The 25242-nt window shown below is 34.7% G+C and overlaps 4 protein-coding genes across 4 annotated transcripts; 2 read left to right on the forward strand and 2 right to left on the reverse strand.

Annotated features, from left to right (window-relative positions):
* Positions 1–1094: 1094 nt before the first annotated feature.
* Positions 1095–4851, reverse strand: LOC142974190 (uncharacterized). The gene is made up of 10 exons (XM_076116353.1): positions 4773–4851; positions 4583–4651; positions 4386–4442; positions 3483–3683; positions 3181–3312; positions 3064–3102; positions 2678–2869; positions 2341–2472; positions 2030–2173; positions 1095–1256 (listed from the first exon to the last, which is right to left on the reverse strand). The coding sequence occupies exons 1-10, from the start codon at positions 4849–4851 to the stop codon at positions 1243–1245; spliced, it is 1059 nt and encodes a 352-aa protein (XP_075972468.1). The 3' UTR covers positions 1095–1242.
* Positions 4852–6486: 1635 nt separating this feature from the next.
* On the forward strand, positions 6487–8866 carry LOC142974192 (uncharacterized). The gene is made up of 9 exons (XM_076116354.1): positions 6487–6565; positions 6925–6984; positions 7137–7193; positions 7328–7459; positions 7559–7642; positions 7761–7889; positions 7971–8006; positions 8305–8445; positions 8661–8866. The coding sequence occupies exons 1-9, from the start codon at positions 6487–6489 to the stop codon at positions 8711–8713; spliced, it is 771 nt and encodes a 256-aa protein (XP_075972469.1). The 3' UTR covers positions 8714–8866.
* A 4485-nt stretch (positions 8867–13351) lies between these two features.
* LOC142974193 (uncharacterized) lies at positions 13352–16598 on the reverse strand. Its single transcript, XM_076116355.1, has 15 exons — positions 16482–16598; positions 16257–16316; positions 16063–16119; positions 15795–15926; positions 15679–15714; positions 15390–15521; positions 15215–15298; positions 14929–15060; positions 14763–14846; positions 14519–14650; positions 14399–14434; positions 14127–14258; positions 14010–14045; positions 13751–13891; positions 13352–13513 (listed from the first exon to the last, which is right to left on the reverse strand). Exons 1-15 carry the CDS (start codon positions 16558–16560, stop codon positions 13461–13463), a joined length of 1326 nt encoding a protein of 441 aa, XP_075972470.1. The 5' UTR covers positions 16561–16598; the 3' UTR covers positions 13352–13460.
* Positions 16599–18567: 1969 nt separating this feature from the next.
* Positions 18568–23860, forward strand: LOC142974299 (uncharacterized). Its single transcript, XM_076116539.1, has 10 exons — positions 18568–18686; positions 18920–19060; positions 19329–19385; positions 20226–20360; positions 20783–20842; positions 21018–21152; positions 21520–21582; positions 21991–22125; positions 22573–22644; positions 23703–23860. The coding sequence occupies exons 1-9, from the start codon at positions 18608–18610 to the stop codon at positions 22635–22637; spliced, it is 870 nt and encodes a 289-aa protein (XP_075972654.1). The 5' UTR covers positions 18568–18607; the 3' UTR covers positions 22638–22644; positions 23703–23860.
* The last annotated feature ends 1382 nt before the right edge of the window (positions 23861–25242 follow it).

Genomic DNA, 25242 nt, shown 5'->3' on the forward strand with positions numbered 1-25242 from the left:
GAAACAATTTTGATAAATTCTACTCCCAAAGGGATAAAATAGGGGGTGAGAGTTGGTATGGAACTTTGTCAATTTTGGACCGATGGGGCTGAAACTTTGCATGCATACTACTTTGACGTGAGCATACCCTAAGAAAGGATTTTGATAAATTCGACCCTTAAGTCTAGGGGATGAAAGTTTGTATGACGCTTAGTGTATTTAAAAAAAAATAGTACGAATCCTTTTCACGCGGACGAAGTCGCATGTACGGATCGGGCTGAAATGGCCCGTAGATGTTGTTACACAGGCATCCGCTAAGAAAGGATTTTGATCAATTCTACCCCCAAGGGGATAAAATAGGGGATGAAAGTATGTATGAAAATTCGGTCCTTAGTCACAAACCGTGCGGAAAAATCGCTGGCAAAAGCTAGTTTTTCATATTTTTATATGTGGCAGATTTGGTTCAGCGAAATTATGCGCTTTTGTATGCAATTTTACACTTGTTTGGAACTAACTACTAAAAAGCAATTAATTATAATATATTAGGTCGGGGAAAAGCCTTTTCGCATTATAGTATGTATGAACTTGTTATAAAATTTCTTTGGCTTCAAGAATCACAAATGAGTACACGGTTCATTAGGTTTCTTTCAGTGACCTCGTGAGGTACCCAAATATCGAGCTCTTTTGTGTAAAGAAAAGATTTTATTACAAGTTCATACATACTATAATGCGAAAAGACTTTTTCCCCGACCTAATACTTATTTGCATACGTCACCAACTGGGCAATTCAAGTCAAGGTTTTATTTGTCAAGAAAGTCAATTGGTATATCTGTTTATTTGTTTTCTTGTAAATTAATCTTAATAAAGAACCCCGCAGTGGCTGCTTAAGAGCGCGACCAATCTATACTAATATTATAAAGCTGAAGAGTTTGTTTGTTTGTTTGAACGCTCTAATCTCAGGAACTACTGGTACGATTTGAAAAATTATTTCAGTTTTAGATAGCCCATTTATCGTGGAAGGCTATAGGTTAAAACATCACATAACGAAATTCAGCTATTTTGTTACATAACTTATTTTGGGTTAAAAAAAAGACAAGTTTTTATTTCAAATGCTATTTTATTCTAAAAAAAAGTAACATTACATTGGTTTAATATACAAAATAATTTCTAAGTTAGTCTTTTGGTTCGTTTCTCTTTTAGTACAGTCTTGTAAATACAGTCAACAGAGTAGTTGTCGGTGGACTTATCAGACTCTATGCTTGATTACGCGTACTCATCTGTAATAAAGATAAAATACGTTAAAAATAAAATTAAAAAAGAAAAAAAAGTGATATTATGTGTGTATTAAAAGTCTAGTAGTAATATGTGGAAACGGTGTTGATTGTACCTTTAACTACTGCGATGTAAATGAACCTAAAACACGTTGTACAATTGTTTGTTATCCTAAAATAAAATACAAATAAATGTATGTTCATCACATTCTTCTTCTTCTTATCGTATGGTCTGTGGTCAACCTAGTGTCAAAGTTGTTCAAGCCGCCCGAAGGCCTTTGACGTGGCTTCATCACATTAATTAGATGTAATTGTAATAGCTATCTTTATATATTATATAACTATTTCGTTACAAAGTCAGTGACTGAATTGCAATTCACAGCCTAACCTTGTGTTCATCGGAGAGTGCAGGATTTAATAGACTTTATTTATAAAAAAAATCATTAATTTTGTGAAAACGGAAAACTAAAGTCTAAGTTAAGTGATTGTTGGGAAAAAATCGTGTGAAAACGGGAAAATTAAATTCGGTGATTTTCGGAAAACTTTACAAAAATCGTCTGATAATACGTTTTTGTATAAAAAGTCAGTTAAGTTAGTTTCATATAAAGAAATTTGAAGCATTTAGAGGTTTCGAAATTTATTATTATGTAAAGTTAAAACAAAAACTATTGTCGTCATCTTTTGTCTTGAATATTGGGGTCTCAGTACATATTGCTTTACAATGGCAAGTGATTAATGTCTTGTATAACAATTAATTATAATTTAAAACTCTTGCGTACCTTCTGTACCTCGTGGCAGTCTGCATTGGCACATGTTAAAAATGCACAAGCCTCCGCCGCGGTAGCCCTTTCTCAAACATTTCTTATGACATTCGTCGTTGTTACATATCGGAATAAAGTACCCCTCAGGAGAGGACTCGAGGCCTGAAATATTAAAAAGAAAAGGGTTTTCAAACGTTAGAAGTCTACAATATATGTAGTTTTAAATAAAGTGACAAATCTTACTATGGTCTACTCATTACTAATGAATGATGTACGTATTTTATTATCTTTGCAATCTTTAGCATAATAGTATAATTTTAAAAAGGTACCTTCTTTTTTGGCACATTTGCATTTGCCGTCGACACAAGAGCCATTTTTGCCTAATAAGCGGCAGAAACGCTCGCATCGCTTCGGCTGGCATTTAGTAGCGAAAACAGGATCCTCAGTGTACAAACCGTTATCTGAAAGAATATGATTAATTTTTATACATAAATTAATTTTTTCATGCATGTTATAACCCAATACTGTAAGAAGAGGTTTATAAAAAAGTAATGAAATAGTCATGTTTTAAATGTTGCGTGTGTTTTACATACATAATTAAGGGAGATATAACTATATATTGGAATATTTTCAGGAAAGGAATATTTCAAAATATATTTTAATTACCTGCGAGTTTTTCTTCATCTTCAATAAGGGCCACATTGATTTGTTCTGGTACCTGGTCGACTGAGCGTGATCTACAAACACAACGGTTGTTAATGCAGCGGCCGCCTCCACGGAAACCACTTCTTCTGCACGCTCTATCACAAGCGAAATTGTTGCAACTTCGGGTAAATTCTTCAGACTCCGATAGAAGTTCTAAACGAAAAAAAACAGTATTACTTATATGCTCAAAGTATCAATAGTGTGTTTGATTTAATTATTTAGTTTCTGTATCAGTGAATTATGTCCTTTTCTATCTTTGAACTTTAATATGCGTTAGATATTGTCTCTAATTCAAAGACATAATCAATTTATTCAAAATATGTTAAATATTTTCGTTGTATTCTTACCTGCAACATCAGTTTCCTTAACATTTCTTTCAATGGCATCTGAAAAAAAAAAGATTTAATTTATATTTGAAAATGTAAAGCGTCATGTTAAGAATAAGTAACAGTTGTAATAACTACCTTGTTTTTTAACACACTTGCATTTGCCATCGACACAAGAACCAACTTTGCCTAGTAAGCGACAGAAACGCTTGCATCGCTTCGGCTTGCATTTAGGAGCGAAAACAGGATCCGCAGCGTCTAAGTCGGTATCTAAAAGAATAATTATGAGTAATTTGAAAAAAATGTTAATCCCATATTTAAATACTAGGTATTTGTGTTTTTAATTATGTATAAGTACCAAATTAAGGCTTTTATAATGTAATGGAAAATCTTAAGCGAATGGGTATTTCAGAATATATTTTATATTACAAAAATATTACCTGTGAGTTCTTTGTTATCTTGAATAAGAGCTGAATTGAATTCTTCTGGTACTTCGACGGCATCGTTGACCGAGCGTGTTGTACAAACGCAGAGTTTGTTAATGCAGCGGCCTCCTCTAGGGAAACCCCTTCTTCTACAGTCTATATCACACGCGAGATTGATGCAGATTCGGGTTGATTTTTCAGGCTCCGATACTAGTTCTAAATAAATAAAATTATATTAATTAGATTTTCATTCACGGAGAGTATAGTGTGTTGTTATTTGTCTGTGCTTTTGATTTAATTGGGTACTAGACTGGGAACTTGTACTTGTAAAAAGTTCATCTAAAATGCTCAGACTACGTTATTTTTTTCATAAATAATGTTGAAATTGTAATTATTACCGACTGAAACATTTTGCTAGGCACTCATTCGATTCCAACGCAAAAATCGGTATCGTGACGTCACTTCACTGTATGTCCATACTAAACTGTTTTATTGACTTTTCATAAAAAGTAGCTAATTTGACTGTTGTCGAGTACCCAATTATCTGTATGCAGTAGGTATTATATTGAACAAAACCCAGATTCTTAAAGCAGTTAAAGACTTTAAGTCAGCGAGATAATAATATGATAAACTAGCTGACACGCGCAACTTCGCTTGCGTCACATAAGAGCGAATGGGTCATAATTTTCCCCGTTTTTGTAACATTTTTTACAGGTACTCTGCTCCTATTGGTCGTAGCGTGATGATATTTAATCTAAAGCCTTCCTCGATAAATGGGCTATCTAACAATGAAAATTTTTTTCAAAGTGGATCAGTAGTTTTTGAGATTAGCGCGTTCAAACAAACAAACAAACAAACTCTTCAGCTTTATAATATTAGTATAGATAAGAATAAGCTAAATCATCGAATTTTACTAACCTTCTAAATCATCCGATAAGTAATTTTCTTCAGGGATATCAAACATTTGCGGAGCTTCTGTAACATATAAAAATGATTTTAACAAGATGCCACTGAAAAATGAATTATTTGAATTTAAAGTTAAAATTCCAAAATATCAGTCATAATTGTTCTTATATCATATGACATGATATAATAGTTTATAAAATTAAACTTACCTTCGTCCGGTCCGATCTCGATGTAATTTGCCAGTCCTTCACCAACAAAACCATCGTCATATTGAGAATCTAAAAATAAAATATTAAAGTATTTACAAGATAAATGAAAGGTTTTCTTTAAAAAGAAAAAAATACATTATTGGACTGAATCAATAAAAGTTAGTCAAAGAAATAAAAACAAAGAACTTACCATCGTACACAGTGTTCGTAATCACCGAAGCGTTGACGACGCAAAGAGTCGCAACGAAAAATACGATTTTAAAATACATTTTCTCTTACTTTCTTTGCTCCAAAGATGAGAATGATACCTTACGATTGCTATTCCATCTTTTTATATGAAAGTTTGCATACAGGGGGTTCACCGGAAAGGAAGTAATTAATATACAGCAACCTGATTAGCGTTCCCTAAAACTAGGTTATCGTTTTGATAAAAGTGACACACGTTAAAAAATATTTCTGGTAAAGTCCAAAAACCCCCAATACCTAATTGCTGTTTTATTACTTGAAATAATTAAAATGTTCCTTTAGGTTGTAGTGTCCTTCAGGCTTTTAAATAGGTCACGGCGCCGGCGCTGGTGGCAAGTTTAATAGGAACCAATCAGCTGCGTGATACGCCTGACCACAATAACCGAACTTAGGGTCTTTAGTAGCCATAACGATGCTCTTAAAACTTGTTTAGAGAGATTATTCTGTACCTAGGTGACCTGACCTACCGTAACTCGCAAGAATAAAGAGTCCCAGTTTAGCAAACAAATCTGTATCCCATAATCTGACCACTACCATAATATCATATAATTCAATGTTCTTCTTTTTCTTGTTTTAAAAAAAAACTTCCCGCTATAAGAATCGTTCTTGTGTCGCGGGGTTCTGCAAACATACAAACAATACACACGAAGTACAGTCAGGCCCAAAACAACTATTAGTGGATCGCTCAAATAATTGTTTCGTGTGATATCGAACCCACGATCTCCCGACGCAATGGTGATGGCGTGGCGACTTTGACCACTGCACCACGGAGGGAGTTTCAACTCATTTCAACTTTAACTGAGACTTCAACAAACAAGGCCAGGCCAGCAATGAGCAGAGAGATGATTTTCTACTATTATCAACTATCGACAACCGATTTTGATAAATACATTTTGGTATATAACTGACCTCAAGCTACATAAATGTACTTAAAAAATTGTTTTAAACGTTTTTTAAATACATTCGAAGTGTTAAATTCAGACAAACTCTCGAGTTTGTCTGATTTTCGATAATACCAACTGTAGAAAATCGCGCTACGGTTTACGCCAGTACAAAGTGTGCGTGTGATCTGAAGGACATTACAGACTAGAGACATACTTCTTGTCATATGGTTGGTGGTTAACCTAGTGTCAAAGTTGTTCAAGCCGCCCGAAGGCCTTTGACGTGGCTTAACGACTTTTATCTTAATTGACAACAACCGGGACCGACGTTTTACGTACCCTCCGAAGCACGGAGATGCCCTGTTCAAATACCACTATGCGGTCACCCAATCTATGGAATAACCGCGCCAAGGTTTGCTCAACCCACAGATCGTTTACCGACCGGTGAGCGCAACTGGCTACTAACTTTAACTTTTTAGTTAGTACATACTAACTATGATTCATTCACTTGACAATAACTAACATAAAGGCATCGGGGCTTACTTTGTACTTTACCGGAAATGTATACTTTTATCATAAATATATATTTTTTATTACATATGTGTCACTAACCTTTTATAAAAACGATAACCTAGTTCTAAGCGACGCTAATCAGGTTGCTGTATATTAATTACTTCCTTTCCGGTGAACCCCCTGTATGCAAACTTTCATATAAAAAGATGGGAAAGCAACCGTAAGGTATCATTCTCATCCTTGAAGCAAAGAAATCAAGAGGAAATGTATTTCAAAATCATATTTTTCGTTGCAACTTTTTGCGTCGTCAACGCTTCGGTGATTACAAACAATGTGTACGACGGTAAGTTCTTTGTTTTTATTTCACTGACTATTTACAAGTATACTCTAGCCCGATTCTCAACTACTATCGAGTATCTACAAGCGGCTAGAAATTAGAAAATTTTGTATGAAATTCCGATAATCGCCTTTAACGAACGTCGTAGAAACTATTTTTGAAGTACATTTTAAATGTTAAGCTCTCGATACTCGATGGTTCCAATTGTAGAGAATCGCGCTACTGATCATAATTTCCTTTTATAATATACCCTTATAACTGGAAGTATACCGTGCCCAGCAGATTAGCAGTAGAGGGTTCTATTCTTTTTTAAACTAATGTTCAGTCAATGTTTTAATTTTAATACTTTATTTCTGTTCTTCTAGACGACGACAGTCTAATTGGTGTAGGACTTGCAGATTACGTCGCCATCAGAACGGATGCAGGTTTGTCACTTTTCTAAAACTTATTTCTCATCTGTCACATCGTTTTGACTTGAATGATAGTTTTGAATCATATTTTCAATTTTAATCCGTTATTCCGACTTCATTAGTATTTATTCGGCTCCTATTACTTTATTCATATTATTATGTTACAGATGATTTGAAGGGAGTTGATGAGCCTGAAGAACTTTTTTTATTGGATAATTTAGATGGTAAGTGTAACTTTGAGATTGTATCTTGAACAAAAGTACCTATAATCAATGGTGACTTATGACGTTACCTATCTTTGTGTTTTGTATTAATGTTAAGCGCTGAAGTTTATCAATCAATAATCATATTCTTACAGACGCCGACCTCGAGGCTACGGATCTCACATTTGCTCCTAAGTGCCGGCCCAAGAGATGCAAGCGACTCTGTCGTGTGCAAGGCAAAGATGGCTCTTGTGTTGATGGCAAATGCAAGTGTGTTAAAAAAGAAAGTACGTACAATCTTATTATTAATATATAATGTTATGTTTATTCACTGACACTTAATACATCTGTAAAAGGCCGATACTATATCATTAATGTTGTTACAGAGTTGTCTGCAGTTAACGACGCCGTAGTCGAGGTACCAGATGTATTCAATTCAGTCCAAATTCAAGAAGAAGAAAGAACCGAAGGTATTTCTGACTCCTTATTTCGCTTAAAATTTCTTGAGGTTGATTTAGAGACAACATACAAGATGTATTAATATAAAACACGTGAACCAGAAATTCATGATTTAACTTATGCTTACAGATGTGGACATTGAAGCTACGGATCTTGCATTCGCTCAGTGCCGGCCGAAGCGATGCGAGCGCTTTTGTCGCTTATTACGCAAAAGTGGTTCCTGTGTCGACGGCAAATGCAAGTGTGTTAAAAAAGAAGGTACCTACTTCAATTTTAACTATTAAGTATGTTGACAACGCACACGATCTTGAATCTAATATTAAATGTCTTTGTTTTCAGTTGCAACCGAAAATCTTCAAGAAATCAATGTTGCAGGTAAGATGGATTTTTTTAAATGTATTCTGTACCTTTTCCTTTAATCCATTCATAATTACTTTGGGGGAGAGACAACGGATGACTGATACGTCACTAAACATAGAACAGTGCATTGATACTGAATCCAAATAATAAACCCGAAGTCCTTTGAACTTCATAACTTTTAAACTCTCGCGTTGCATGTTTAATGTATAATAGAATACGGGAATTAACGCGAACACGCATTTTACCTTTTAATTTCTTTTAATTTATTTCCTTTGAACTTTAAAATTAAAACTTTTATTCTTCATTATTCCAGAACTTCTATCCGAGCCTGAAGAATTGACCCGAAACTGCAACCATCGTGCTTGTGACAGATCGTGCAGAAGGAGAGGCTACCGTGGAGGCGGTCTGTGCATCAACAGGCGTTGTGTATGCAGATCACCCCCTACAAGGGAAGGTATGAGACAATTTATCGTGATAGTAATATGTGATTTATAAGTATTTTGCCCATTTAAACATCTTTTTATTAAAAGTAAATTAATAGTGTCCCTCATAATTTTACGTAATTTCCAACTTAACTATTTAGCAATAGTCCTAATTGTTTGTGATAATTTATGTTTATAAATCTTTCTTTGAAAATGTTATTGCATAAAACATTTTTTCTTGTTGTAGACATATTCTTAATCAACGACGCTGCTGACGATGTTTCGGAAGAACTCAATTAGTCGCAGTTTCAGATGAGAACGCGTAATACGATGCGTGTCTACAAGACTGTACCTACATGTAAATGTCTGACATAGGAATAAATTTGTTTTGTATAAACCTATAGTGTAAGATTTCGATTTATCAGCAATAAAACAGCAGCTTTACACAAAAAATTGTCTTATTTTTATTTTAATGTTTTTCAGAACTCATCTAAAAAAATACTATATTATTCTTGAGAGCCTATATATACAGTCTACAGACTTTCTACAAGTGTCGTTTCAGTATGACCATATTATTGCAAGACATAATAGTTTAACAGGAAAAGTTGGTTTAAACGTTACTTAAGGAGTTCCCCGGAAAGCAGTGATAGCCGAGTGGTATAAGTTAGCACCTCCCACGGTAGTTGTCGGCAGTTCGAAACCGAGGCTATATACCAATGACTATTCGAAATTATGTGTGAATTAGAGATAATTATCACTTGCTCTAACGGTTAACGAAAACATCGCGATGGAACCTTGCATGCCTAGATATTAAACGCATTTCTTGAGGGCATGTAACAGCTAGTCTCCAAACCACTCCAGGCCGCTGTGATGGACACAAGGCCTTGATCGTTTGAGAGGAGAACCTTGCCCAGCAGTGGGACAGTCACAAGTAAAATTAGGAGTTATCAAAATCGAAAAGCAATTTTTTGCTTATTTATAATATATTACTACTTGTGTATGAGTTCCTTTCGTCCTAGTCGTTTATATAGCAATCAAGATGATAGCTATAATAAGTCAAAATCTTATACTCAGTGCCCTATCAAGACGCTGGCTGGCTAACCCAATCGGCTAATGGTTGACTTTACAAGATACTAACTGACCCGCGCAACTTCGCTTGCGTCACATATGATAGAATGGGTCAACATTTTCCCCGTTTTTGTAACATTTTTTATTGCTACTCTGCTCCTATTGGTCGTAGCGTCATGATATATAGCCTATAGCCTTCCTCGATAAATGGACTTTCTAACACTGAAAGATTTTTTCAAATCGGACCAGTAGTTCCTGAGATTAGCGCGTTCAAACAAACAAACAAACAAACAAACAAACTCTTCAGCTTTATAATATTAGTATAGATTAGTATAGATAAAAAATATGATAGTATTTAAAAGTTCTCGTTTTCGTCAAAATTACGTTATCCAAAAAAATAGCTGAAAGGAACAAGGAATCTATTCTAATCTATACTAATATTATAAAGCTGAAGAATTTGTTTGTTTGTTTGTTTGAACGCGCTAATCTCAGGAACTACTGGTCCGATTTGAAAAATTCTTTCAGTGTTGGATAGACCATTTATCGAGGAAGGCTATAGGCTATATAACAGCACGCTACGGTCATTAGAAGCGGAGTAGCAACGAAAAATGTTACAAAAACGCGGAAAATGTTGACCCTTTCTCTTAAGTGAGGCAAGCAAAGTTGCGCTGGTCAGCTAGTTAATATGCGGCTGTGAAATGTTATCCCAGTCTTAAAAAATACTTAATATTTCGATTTTCTTACCCAAAAAGTAATAACGGGAACTTTATACTGATATTTCGCTGTCTGTCTCGGCTGCCGGCTATCTCATGAGCCGTCCTAGTATGACAGTTGTAATGGAGAATGTTACTAGGTATGCCAAATCGCTTGACATTTTGACACAGTATAGCCTGTATGTATACATATAAACTAGTTTTTGTTTTAGTCAAAAATACCAAATAGTTTTGATTTTATAAGCATTCAAAGTTTCGAAAAATATCGAGTCCCGCTAACAGCCGCGTGAGCGGCTGTGATGTCATACTACTTTACCGCGCCGCGCGGGCCGCGTCCCGCTTAGTATTAAGTCGCCAATCGTTGTTGTAGGTGTAATAGTTTGCGTAGTATTTTGTTGTGTTTTCGTCCGCTTATGTATAAAATAACTTATAATAATAGTAAATACTATTCGATTAATAAAATGGATAAAGGATTTTAAAAAGGGCAATCGGATAATGTACCTAAAATAAATGGAATAATGGTTGCGAATTATTTGTGAAACAAATAGAGGTTTTGTTGCTTCCGAAATCCTACTTAATATTATAAATTTGAAAGTTTGTGAGAATGTATATATGTACATACATAAGTACATAAGTAATACATACAATGACATACATATGTCATTGTATGTATGTACGTATGTATGTGTGTACGTACGTACGTATGTATGTATGTATGTACGTATGTATGTATGTATGTATGTAAGTATAAAGGTATGTAAGTATGTATGGATGTTTGTTACTCTTTCACGCAGACAGAACCGATTACGATGAAATTTGATATATACCTGAAGACCCAGAATAACACATAGACTACTTTTTATCCTCGAGTTCTCGAAGGATCGGGATTTACGCGGGAAGGGTTTCCATGCGGACGAAGTCGTGGGCGGCTTCTAGTATATTATACATAGGTATAATAAGTAATAATGTTAGATAAATATTTACGATCACTGCATATTATAATGAAACAGTTTTTAACCGAAATAATCGTATACTTATCGATTTTACATTTTTCCTGCCACAGTAAAATCAATAAACTCGCGATCAATCCGGTTAGAAATTGTTGCATTGTAAGATGAAGTTATTTATTATTACTTATGTACTTACTTACATAATATTAAATTACATTTAGGCACAACATATGATTTCCTAGTATTTGAATTGAACATTTTTAAAAGTATTTAGGAATAATTTCAACGCACCGAGCGCGCGACCTCAAGCGGACTGTGTGAGCTAGACTGAGCAAGTATAGAGTGACGTCACACCGTCACCGAGAGCTAGCGTCGTGCGGTTACAACTTGTTTTACTTATAAATCGAAAACTAATTGACGTATCGAAGTAATTCTTTCACCAGTATTTTTTATTTTTAAACGAGAATATGGAGTGCTAAAAATCAAAATTAGGTAACATTCTCCATTCTCATACATGATGTATTTTATTTTCAAACAGCTGACTTACTACCTACCTAACTTGACTACCTTCCTATCTATACCTACTTTTACCGACCATTCTAAAAACGCTGCATCTCGATTTTAACGAATTTATAATTTCAAACAGACGGTTTTACCATAAAGACGGAAAAATACTATGTTAATAATTTCGTAAGAATGGTTCTAAAGCTCGCGGTAAAGTACTGTTGACTTGTGTAATACTTATGAAGAAGGAGTTTTTTATATAGGTACCGTAAGACCGTAACATAGTTTTTAAACTCCGGCTTGTTCGTACTTTTACCATTGAGAGTTCGTAAATCTTAGGTTTTGCCGGAAAATCTTAGGATTAACCACAGTTCGGGCTTTTACAGTAACATATACATTTAATGAATTCTTATAAAGCCTGAGTGAGTAAGTACTCTGCATGGGAAATGACCATGAAACTTACTAACTCACTACCGACAGATAGAATTCAGTGACCCTTAAAATCTGAGTTATAGTTCATCTATTGTATTAAAAATCTTAAGATACATCCATTAGCATTATCCATTAGCCGATGAGACAAGCCTCCACAACTTCAAAAATATAGTCATCAGGCAAATTTTCAGTGTCTTCTATTGTTTTCTGTTTATAAACAGCTTATTTATTTTTTACACAAAAACGTTTGCAAGTTAAAAACATATTTAAATTATATTGTCTATTAATACAAAATATAAATTAAAAAAGAAAGGGGGAGTGCGCTATGTGCCTAAGTACTCCTCCGCATCGCTGTCGACCGGGAACGTTCCCAGAATTCTGGCTGCATTGCCAAGTTGAATGGTAATGCTAATTCTTTGTGCCTAATAATTGCTAGCACTCTGGTCGCGGGAAGAATCGATCATCGCTTTACCAACTCTTTGAAAAATAAGTGGGCGCTCGGGCCCCATGGTCTCAACGTCTCAACCCCAAACGTTTAAAACTTCACTAAGTTTAAATTAATTAACGCGTCGTGAAATAGGAGAATAGGTCGAAAGATTTAAATTAATATTGCCATCACATCAACTGCAACATTAACAACTATCAGCGAACGAACTTATATCCAAGAGGCTTAGTGTAAAAATATCTAATAACTCTATCTAACTATCTTATTTTTGGAACTCTTATTCTGACTAATCAAAATCAACATTTTTTGTTAGACTAGTAATACGTATAATGTAGAGTATAAATTTACATTATCATGCTGTTTTTTTTTTCAAGACATCTCCCATACTAATAATTGCTCTTGTGTCACGGGGACTTTTCCAAACATACAAACAACGGACGCAAAGTACAACCAGACCTGAATCAATTTTTTGTGGATCGCACAAATAATTGTTCCATGTGGGAATCGAACCCTCGACCTACTGTAATCGAACTAAAAAAATACTTTAGAAAAAAAGTAGAAAGAAAAGCAATGTTAAATATAAAACATTGAGATATATGCTTAAGGTTGTCATTAGTTGTAAAAGATTGCGTATCCACTATGGACGAACTACTGATCCAACACTTATTATAACATCCTACGTTGTACACAGTTGTGCAATTTTGTCTATAACTTTAATATTTTCGAGCTGGAAGCTTTTAACAACTACGGTAATTAAATGATTATTGTTGAAATAAAAATAAGGCGAGTTTTAATATAAAATGCTGTTTTATTGCTAGTTAATCAAAATCTTACAAGATAGGTTTTTATACAACAAATTTATTTCTATGTCAGACATTTACATGTACAGTCTTGTAGACACGCATCGTATTACGCGTTCTCATCTGAAACTGCGACTAATTGAGTTCTTCCGAAACATCGTCAGTAGCGTCGTTGATTAAAAATAAGTCTGCAACAAGAAAAATATTAATTTTATTGTTTTTATTCAATCAAATTGTCAAAGAAAGATTCAAAATCATAAATTATTTTCATCTGTAAGAACTATTCCTAAATGGTTGAATTTGAAATTTCGTAAAATTATGAACGACATTTTTTAAAGTAAATTTACAATTAACTTCTAAAAAGACGTTTAAATCGCAAAATACTTATAAATCACATATTACTATCACGATAAATTGTCTCATACCTTCCCTTGTAGGGGGTGATCTGCATACACAACGCCTGTTGATGCACAGACCGCCTCCACGGTAGCCTCTCCTTCTGCACGATCTGTCACAAGCACGATGGTTGCAGTTTCGGGTCAATTCTTCAGTTTCTGATAGAAGTTCTGAAATAATTAAAAAGTATTTTTTTAACGCTCAATTATTGCTACCTATTGCCATTACCATTTAAATAAAATGTGAACTAAAAATGATGACAGTGAAAGTAAATAAAATTTTTCCTACCTGCAGTATTAGTTTCTGGAACATTTTCGGTTGCATCTGAAAACAAAAACATTTATAATTAGATTCAAGATCGTGTGCGTTGTCAACATACTTAATAGTTAAAATTGAAGTAGGTACCTTCTTTTTTAACACACTTGCATTTGCCGTCGATACAGGAACCGCTTTTGCGTAATAAGCGGCAGAAGCGCTCGCATGGCTTCGGCCGGCATTTCAGAGCTAAAGTTGGTTCTGCCGCCTCTGAATCAGTCTCTGTAAGTTAATGACATGAACAATTACAATAGATGTTTAGTTTTAGCTAAGATTCTTACATCATTTATTAAATAGGGCAATAATTAAACTATTCACGCCCACAATAGCAAACAAAATTACAACAATTATGACTCATTTACCTTCAGCAGTTGGTTCCTGGTAATTGTCACTTGCACCTAAAAATACAAAATTATATTAATAATCTTGTTGCAATACCATCATATTATACTCAATATGAGATAGTCATAATTTTTACATACTTTCTTTCTTAACACACTTGCATTTGCCGTCGACACAAGAGCCAGTTTTGCGTAATAAGCGGCAAAAACGCTCGCATCGCTTTGGTTGGCATTTAGGAGCGAATGCAAGGTCTGTAGCTTCAACGTCGCTATCTGTATGAACAAGATTATTACATTTAATGAAATAATTCAGAGCCAAGAGTTTAGTTACGTTTTAGGAAACCCCAAGCAGACATAGACACATATTATATTAATCAATAACTACCTTCGGCTGCTTCTTCATGTTGTAATAAGGCCAAATTAAAATCTTCCGGTACCTCAACGATATCGTCGCTTGTTGGGGTCAGGTCTACAAAAAAGGAACATTTATTATTAGATTCAACATTGTGGTGCGTCAGAATAAGTTAGATAGTAAATATACTTGTATGTACCTTGTTTCTTAACACACTTGCATTTGCCATCGACGCAAGAGCCAGTTTTGCGTAATAAGCGACAAAAACGCTCGCAACGCTTCGGCCGGCATTGAAGAGCGAAAGCAAGATCGGCGTACTCCAAGTTGGTTTCTGTAAAATATTTAATGGAATTAATTCGTTATTAAAATGATCTGATTTTAATTCAGGTGATGTTTTTCCCATTTCATACATCATAAAGATATACGGCGGCGCATAACAAATGAAGCTTTTAAAAATGACATAATGTTATAGAACGTAACACTACCTCCAGTTTCTTCTTCATTTTTAAGAAGAATTGAATCGACTTCTTCTGGTCCCTCGATAATAGCGTCGTAAACTTCAGGTAACTCTGTAACGAACATAATGATATAGCATCAGCCTTTTGCAGATTCGTTGAATGTCAATGAATAAATAACATTGATGGAAATGTTGTTACGCACTTTCTTTTTTAACACACTTGCATTTGCCATCAACACAAGAGCCATCTTTGCCTAGTGCACGACAGATGCGCTCGCATCGCTTGGGCCGGCACTTAGGAGCAAAAGCAAGATCTGCAGCTACGGTGTCAGTATCTGAAAAAATAAATCCTATTATCTCAATTGACATTCATATATTAAAAATCATTTAGATTTAATTTATTTGTTCACTTTTCACAACATGAGTATTGGTATATAATAAAAACAATTTGTAGCTTAGTAACGATTCAATGTGTAGCACAAACTTTCTTACCTTCAGCAATTGGTTCCTGATATCTGTCACTGGCACCTAAAAAATATAAAGTTTTATAAAACCTCTTGTTGTAATAAAATTACAATAATTATGTGAAAATATTTGTTGTTACTTACTTTCTTTAGCCACACATTTACATTTGCCATCAACGCAAGAGCCATCTTTGCCTAGCACACGACAGAGTCGCTTGCATCTCTTGGGCCGGCATTTAGAAGCAAATGTGAGATCCGTAGACTCGAGGTCGGCATCTGTAAGAATATTTATAAGGTTTCTTTTTATGTACTTCAATGTTTAAGATGATTGTTAGCGTCATGAGTCAGAATTTAATAATCGGTGCATTAATTTAAACTTCAGAAAAAATCGAGAAGAGAAATTTACACTTACCTTCTAAATCATCCAATAAGTATTTCACTTCAGAGTCATCGAGCATCTGCATATCATCTGTAATAATATATATTCATTAATATGAGTCAACAGAAAATGTAGTGAAAATAAAATAACGGTGTATTAAAAATTTTGAGATTTGAATGGAAAATATAAATAATAGAAAAATAACGGGTTTTAGAAAAGAAACAAACCTTCACCCGTCTCGATGCCGTAGTAATCTGCTAGTCCTTGTTCGATGAAACCGTCATCATCTGAAATGTAAAATATTTAAGTGTTGTGTTTGTCCTCAATGATTAGAAAACAAACCATTTTGAAAATAATAGGAGCTGGTATTGCCCATTTTCTGATTAGTAAAGGAAAATATAGTCATTATCATCAAAAGTATTTAATCAAAGAAATAAAAACAAAGAACTTACCATCGTAAACATTGTTCGTAATCACCGAAGCGTTGACGACGCAAAGAGTCGCAACGAAAAATACGATTTTAAAATACATTTTCTCTTACTTTCTTTGCTCCAAAGATGAGAATGATACCTTACGATTGCGTTCCCATCTTTTTATATGAAAGTTTGTATACAGGGGGTTCACCGGAAAGGAAGTAATTAATATACAGCAACCTGATTAGCGTCGCTTAGAACTAGGTTATCGCTTTGATAAAAGGTTTTTGACACACAATAAAGGATATTTATAGTAACAGAGTACATTTCCGGTAAAGTACAAAGAAAACCTAGATACCTACATTGTTGTTATTATAATTGGATATTATGATAGTGTCTTGGAATGCACTGTCCGTTCAAATAAGGCTCTTACTAGTCGGTACAAAATCGGAGTAAGCAACATCAACGCGGTCGTTCTATAGATGGGTGGCCGTCTCCGTGCTTCGGTAGGCACGTAAAAGGTCGGTCCCGGTTGTTTTCAAATAAGATAACAGTTTTTAAACCATGCTGAATTTGAGCGGCTTGAACAATTTTGACACTTAGTTGACCTCTAACCACTAGGTCGGCTACTAACAAAGCTGTAGCGCGATTCCGTACAGTCGGTACTGTCGAGTATCCAAATTTTGACATTTAGAATGTACTGCCAAATTATTTCCTACGACACCCGTCAGAAGCGCTGATCAGATTTTCATACAAAATTTCTCGATGACAGGTCGGTTGTCGGTAGTAGATAGTAGTAGAGAATCGAGCTACTGGCTAGCTGCATGAAAGTTTTTCAATACGTATTAGTTATAAATGTGCCAAATATTCAAGCACGCTTCATGATCTGACACGTTCGAAAATACTTCAGAAATCGAAGGTAAGGCTTCCTATAACCATTGACAAGGCAGTGATACCAGATTCTAGAACATTCCGCGTGAAACTTATAATTAAACAAGATGGTTTAGAATCAAAACCTCCAGGAATCTGTGCCCAATATCAACAGTTATGTATATCGGCTTAGCTTTTCTTCCAAACTATGTTGGAGTCGGCTTCCAGTCTCACCGGATGCAGCTGAATATCAGTATTTTACATGGAGCGACTGCCTGTCTGACTTCCATAACCCAGATCTTCGAAAATGACAGCCAGGACCCGCAATTTAACGTACCTTCCGAAACACAAAGGAACTCGATATGTAGAAGATGGTCACCCATCCACAGAACAACCTCGGTAAGCGTAGCTTAAGCTCAGAGGTCGATCCTCGCGGCTGTTGTTAACTAAGCCACGAGCTCCTCTCAATATTAAGTCTTATGACAGTAAAATGATTGCATAGTGTGATGAATATTTTTTAAACAATGTCATGTTATCCTTCTTCGAGACGGCTGATCCCAACGGCTGGCACATAAGAGAAAGTTTGTAAACCAAAGGAGGAATTTGACTTTTCTGTAGCTTATGAGCTTGTTAATAGTCGGACCATAATTTATCCAAACGCAAATTTAATATTTGGGTAGTTGACTGGGTTAACAAACAATGATTAAACTTGTACTCTTCTAAAGTTCATCTAAAATGCTATGTAATTTTTTTCCAAAATAATGTTGAAATTGTAATTATTGCAGACTAAAATACACCTATTGAGTGCCTAATAAAAATCGTGTGTGTATTTGATACCAACGAATATAAGATACTGTGAAGCGTGACGTCAATATGTCATATTTCTATACTAAAATGTGTTTTTGACATTTTCATAAAGAGTAGCTAATTTGATTGGTAGTCAACTACCGTATTGAGACTTTTTTTATTCGAAGACTCAAAGCTTTCCAAAATTTCTTCATCCATCAAAGTAATAGCTGCTATCAGCACTGTATGACTATTTCATAATCTTCATTGACCTAAAGACTACCTGTACTTCACCGGAAAAGGTGTGTCAATTACTTTGCATAACAATATAGCAGTAAATACATTATCACTATGATAACCTACTTCTGAACTATGTTAATCAGTCAGAGTCCGCTAATTGTTTTCTCAGGTGAAATCCCTATATTCAGTACTTCATATAAAAAGAACGAAAACCAGCCGTAATATATCATTTCAGTTAATAGTAGATTCACTGCAGGTTGTAAGTGAAAATGTGTTCCAAGATAATATTTTTCGTTGCAACTCTTTGCGTCGTGAACGCTTCAGTGATAACGAACGACGTTTATAATGGTAAACAAATTCTTTGATAACAATATTTCATATCTTTTATTTTAACTTTTGTCCTTTAGTGTGATTTCCTACACTCGGCACGTTCGAGAATCGACAGTATGACATATAAAATTTTGAAACAAATTTCCAGCTCCCTCTACTAAATTAGTAGATACAGAAAATTTTACCAGTGCTAAGAAACATTTTAATCCTTAAATTTATTTTAAACAACGTTCATCGGCTCTTCTTTTCAGAGGTACCGTACAGTGGTGTAAATGAAGGGCCAGTGTATTGCAAAATCAAGCCTTGTGACCTGTTGTGTCGTAGAATTGGTTACACTGGTGGTTCCTGCGTTGATGGACGATGCAAGTGCGACAATTACAAGAGAGATGGAGGTACACATTTAATAAATACATACATACATACATACATACATACATACATGAAAAAGCTTTTTTGCTATATGGGTAGGCAGACCAAATAACGCCACTTGGTACTATTCTTACAAACTTCCTTGTACTCATTTAATATGAGCATGCACATTTTTTTTTTTTTTATTTCAAAGTTACTTAGCCACTGCTATTTTTAAGCGCTCCCTATGATTTTAGTTGCAATAAAATGTATTTTTTTCCGGAGTTAACGAATAAAACTTCTATTCTATAGATGAGTTGCCTCAAGTCGAGGACTTAGAAGAAGGAACATCAATAGATGATTCAGAAGGTAAGTGCACTTTGTGTTTTAATTATTACTAGTGGTCGCCCAGTAGTCAAAATTTGACTATAATTAGTTAAAATTATAAGTTTTTTTGTATAAAAATGTATGGAATTTGGTAAGACCTCAGTAAAGATATTATAAAACGCTACTCTATGTCTATGTCAGTGCTTTATGTACCTATATTGAATATCAAATGCGTAGTAGTGTGTGTTAATGTGTTTGGTTTGGTCGCCATGGCCGAAATCGGTCGGATAGATAGAATGTTTTATTTATTGATTTAATATACTTTATAAGCATTATTATTAAGCAATATTAGCGTTCTATACTCCTCCTACACATTAACTGTAAGTTTGCCAAATTCTGCGTCCGCGTATTTTTCGTAAAAAGCGGTCCAAAGTTTTTGCCTATATATGGATATTAGGCGCTTTATTGATTACGACCTAGGAGAATTCGCTAATTGGTGGTCTCGCATAATTAATTATTGTACCAACCACATTGTAAACCTCTTAGCGATTGAAAAGAGTGGCCATGAGCTTCTTGCTAACTGTTCTCATAAGGGACACCTTTTGGAGTAAGAGGTCGATTCAGTCATTGTAGTGACTTTAATAAGTGATAACATTTGACCTAAATGAATAAATGATTGATGATATTTTGATTCTGAATTCGAGCACTACTTGGAGTAGTGCAGTGCACTGCAAATTTTAGCCAAAATACTGGAACATAAATTAGGTTTTATCTATGAACAAAATAAAAAGTTAAAAATACCTTTAAATTATGTTTTAGACGGTAGATACGTAAAATCGTTATTTAATTCATATAATTTGATATATTTTTTTTAATTTTCAGATCCTATCCCAGTACCTGAAGATTATTTAAGGTCCTGCACAATTAAACAATGTATGAAACGTTGTCAAGTAGTTGGCTTGTATGGAATCTGCGTCAAAAACCGTTGTGTGTGCAAAACTCAAATTAAAACTGCAGGTATGATTTTTTAATATTTATAATATGTTATGTTCAGATATAATTTTGTAAAAAAAGCTTTGTTATATGTTGCTGACATAGCCATTTTTATCTGTAGCCCGATTTTATACATTACATTTACTATAGAGTATCGAAAATTTGACATTTCTAATTTACTAAAAATAGTTCGTGCGGCGCTCGCTAGAGGCGCTGATCAGGTTTTCATACAATGTTTCTCTATAACTAGCCAATTGTAATTAGTCGATACTGGATACAAAACGACGATGAGGATTTCTCACAAAATTTGTCATAGCTGGCCGGCATTAAACATGCATTTCTGGGATACAAAAAAAAGATTGAACATGACCTCGTTAGTAAAGTATTTTCTTATAAAGGAATACCAAGTATATTTTATCTAATAACAACAAAATATGAACTTACAGTCCCTGAGTTCACTGGCGAAGAACTCAATTTTGCAGCTAACAGCCAGGACACCCTAGAAGGTCAGTCACATAAAAATAATACAATTTAATATGTCTACAAGAGTATAAACTCTATTGTCATGTCTCTCATAATTTATTTTATTACAATCTTCATGTTAATATTTAGACGAAAAACGTTCCGCAGTTTTTTTGTGAACTGACAAATATTTTAAATTCCAAAGAATATTCGTTTCAGATTCCCTGTCGGTTCCTGAACTTGAAACGCGTAAATGTCAAGCCAAAAGTTGTTCAAGACTTTGTCAAAAATATGGCTTGATCGGCATCTGTCTCAAAAATCGTTGTATTTGCCGATCTCACATAAAAAGCGAAGGTAAAATTGCAATATCTATGTTTTGTTTTTTTTTAACCCGTCACTGTCCCATAGCTGGGCAAGGGTCTCTCCCGAACGAGGGAGGGGTAAGGTCTTGAGTCCACCACGCTGGCCAAGTGCTGGAGACTTTGCAAATGTTTTAAACAATTTTTAGGCCTGCAAGGTTACATCAAGATGTTTTCCTTCACCCTTAGAGCAAGTGATAGTTATTTGTGTGTTGCCTCGGGTATTAACCATCGACCACTTGGGTGGGATATGCCAACTTATACCACTAATTATTTTTAATACCTGTTTATAAATGAGGCTATCTGAAAAACATGTTTTATGTGAACGATTCTTGTTTAAGTTTATACGTTATAACTTGCAGAAGCTGTCCCTGCATCAGAAGATCTTGACTTTTTGAATAACAATGATGAACTTGTCCTTGAAGGTAGGAAAATTAAAATAAATAATATATTGGGCGCGTCCGCATCAATGTACAGGTTTTTTTAATCAGAATACAGACATTACTACATTCAGAAAGCATGACATTGAGTAAGGTTCAAAACAAAACACTTTAAATCAATTTAATAAGTATGAAGTAGTAAGTAATTTATTTTCAAATTTCAAAAACTATTATTAATGCCAAAGATCTTGACATAGCAGGCAATAGTCAGGAACCCATAAATTATGGTTAGTTAGTTATTGCTACTGGTCTTAGAATAGGTCAAGAAGCATGCATTTGGAAAGTAGTTAGCTACATACCAATTTTAATAAGTTAAAGTATACAAAAGCACTTTTGTCAAAGAAATAGGAACGTTGTTGTACACAAATAATTAAGTTAAACGTATTTTTACAGGATTTGATGTCAAAGAAACAGACCTAGCCTTCTCTCGTGGTTGCCGCCCAAAAACTTGCGTTCGCACTTGTCGTAAACTAGGATTTAAAAGTGGTACATGCGTCGGTCGTAGATGCCAGTGTACAGGCGGAGAAGGTATCTTTACACATATGTTATAATAGCTTCCCTTAGATTTCCCGAGATTTTACAAAATATACTAGTGTTAATCCAGGTTATAAGCTACCTGTGTGACAAATTTAATGAAAATTGGTCCAGTAGTTTTGACAAACAATCATTTAAATACCTTAACTTTTGCATTTGTAATAACCCAGTAAGATTCGATAGTAAAATGTTACCACTAGCTGATAGACGCTCCTCTCGTTTTCGTTCCGTAATTTCAGTCGTTTAAGGTTATAAAAAAATGTCTTTATTGTTTAGAAGATATTTATATTTTTGATGAAACATTAACCTTGTTTGATTTTATACTGAAAATTAACTAAATCCATGAAATCGTAAAAGGTATAGCTTTTTACTTTTTTAATATTATTATCACAGCGTGGATCCACACTTCATCAAATAATTTAGCTTTTGTTGTGTCTTTAGATGCAGCACCTACAACTACAGTTGCTACAACCGTACCAACAGAAGCGCCCCGCCCAGAAGAATGATCAACAGGTTATTATACTCAGTATTATGTTCTTCAGTATTCTTTTTTCAAGCATCAATAATTATAGCAAAAAAATAATTCAGTAAAAGCAGTGTATCTGTAGCGTATTTGTCTACAGTCGGGGCTATAGAGTTTTGAGAGGTTGACGTCTAAAATGTACGAAATAGTTAAATAAACTAATCAGATGGGATATTCGTATAGCGAGGAATCACACCACTGACCATTACTTTGAATTCTTAGCAAAAAAACACAAGACAGATATTGGATTGGGGTACATAACCTCAAACCAATATTTCCAATTCCTTTTTCAACATTTGAATATCACCCGTTTGTCCCTTTATATTTTACTAGCTGACCCGCGCAGCTCCGCTCACGCTATTTTTTATCTTTTTTTTTATCCCCGGGTAAAATGTAGCCTATGTCCTTTCTCAGGTATCAAAATATCTCCATACCAAATTTCATGCAAATTGGTTCAGTAGTTTAGGCGTGATTGAGTAACAGACAGACAGACAGACAGACAGACAGACAGACAGAGTTACTTTCGCATTTATAATATTGTATGGACTAGCTGACCCGCGCAACTTCGCTTGCGTCACATAAGAGAGAATGGGTCAGAATTTTCCATGTTTTTGTAACACTTTTTACTGTTACCTACTCTGCTCCTATTGGTCGTAGCGTGATGATATAAAATATGCTTTTGTTTTCACGAAAAATATTCTCAAAATTATTTATATCTCTTAGTATAACGAAGTCGCGCTAAATCATATCCGCCATTAAAACAGTTGCCATGGCAACGGAATTTTGTTAATTCAATGCCATTATAATATTGAATTTTCGCGACTTCGTTGAATTTTCTGAATTTTCCCGGGAAATGCGTCATTTTCCCGGGGTAAAAAGTAGCCTATGTCCTTTCTCGGGTATCAAAATATCTCCATACCAAATTTCATGCAAATTGGTTCAGTAGTTTAGACGTGATTGAGTAGCAGACAGACAGACAGACAGACAGAGTTACTTTCGCATTTATAATATTAGTATGGATTATTAATGCAATTGTTTTTTTTTTCAGATAGCAACGCGTAATTAAGCTGAGATATTAGTAATAAGTTCGCTCGGACTATTCAGCGCGTGATTCAAAGACTGCAGATAAAATTATCTAACCTATAAATATATTTCTTTATATTTTAATACCAAATTGTATATTAATAAATGATATTTTGTACAAAACATTTGTTTATGTTTTTTATTGATAACAAGGTATCTATGGAGATACCTTTTGAAGATAGTCAATTAATCGATTGTTGGATTGTAATCTGAATAAAACTGCGAAAGATTAGCGCAAAGTACAAGATTAATAAACACGATTAGGGACTTCACATTACTTTATGATAAATATCCGATAGTGGTATTTCAACAACAAACGCTATCATCATAACAATGATCTTTTACAAATTTTAATGTATGAAGATGATCATGGAATATTTGATGTATCCAGTGGTTATAATAGTGTCGCCGATCCTAGCCGGTATCCGGTTCATTGAAACGAGCCAATGGTACAGGGCTTTGTTATAGTGTCCTAGTGGGTGCACAAGACACAGGTACACTATTTGTTCCTTCACTCTCATAGCCCGGGGGGACGAATAACCACCACGAGCAGCAAGAGGTCACGCGCAATAGCGACAGTTTTACGAACTCTCCAAAGGGCAGAGGTCTACGTCCTCAACTTCTTAGATATTTTTCACAGAATATCTTAGAAAATACTTTTTGGCCCGACCCAGGATTTGAACCCGAGACCTCTTTCGTGGCAGGCACATACACTACCGACCGCGCCACAGACGCAGTCGCAGTAGTTATACTAGAAGGTGTAATAATTAAGGCATTTAAGTTGGTATAAAACCTTTAATGCAATTTCCTATAGAAGGCACTACTTTGAGTAGCCAGCGCCCGTCATTTAAATTTGCTTTAAAATAGTATTTACCAAACAGGCTAGTCCTGTCGAGTATCGATCAGACTTTAGTGCATATTAATTCCCAATAACGATAGCAGTAGTAAAGTCGATTAATAGGGATGTTTCCAAGGTCAACGTCAGGTAATTTAAAAATATTAGACACATTTTTTTTTCAATAAAAACCAATAAAGTGACTTACTTAAAAAGCATTAAAGTTATGGAGTGGAGGCTAATGACGTCACGGTATAGTAGGTACATTTTGTACTCTAGCGTGTAGTCTTGCGACTTTTCAACTTAATGTATCGCGGTAATAATTTGTTTATGCGCAAAAATTACAAATACGTGTAATTACTTTTCACAATCATATAGATGGACTAAAAAGACAAAATTAGTCATCATCCTTATTAGAGTATATTTGAAAAGTAGAACGGCACTCCTAGCAAAAGCTACTAACTACTTCTTTGATGATATTTTGAATATTAAACGTTAAAATGGTTGTTGCAGGTTCGAAGCCGAGGCAACATACCAATGACTTTTCAAAGTTATGTAAGTATTAGAAATAATGAACACTAAACCTGTTCGGTTTAAGGAAAAACATCGTGATGCAACCTTGCATGACTGAGAGTTCTTTAGAACGGTTCTTAAACGTATGTAAAGTCCC

The sequence above is a fragment of the Anticarsia gemmatalis genome, chromosome 7, assembly GCF_050436995.1.
Source record: "Anticarsia gemmatalis isolate Benzon Research Colony breed Stoneville strain chromosome 7, ilAntGemm2 primary, whole genome shotgun sequence".
Classification (NCBI taxonomy): Eukaryota; Metazoa; Arthropoda; class Insecta; order Lepidoptera; family Erebidae; genus Anticarsia; species Anticarsia gemmatalis.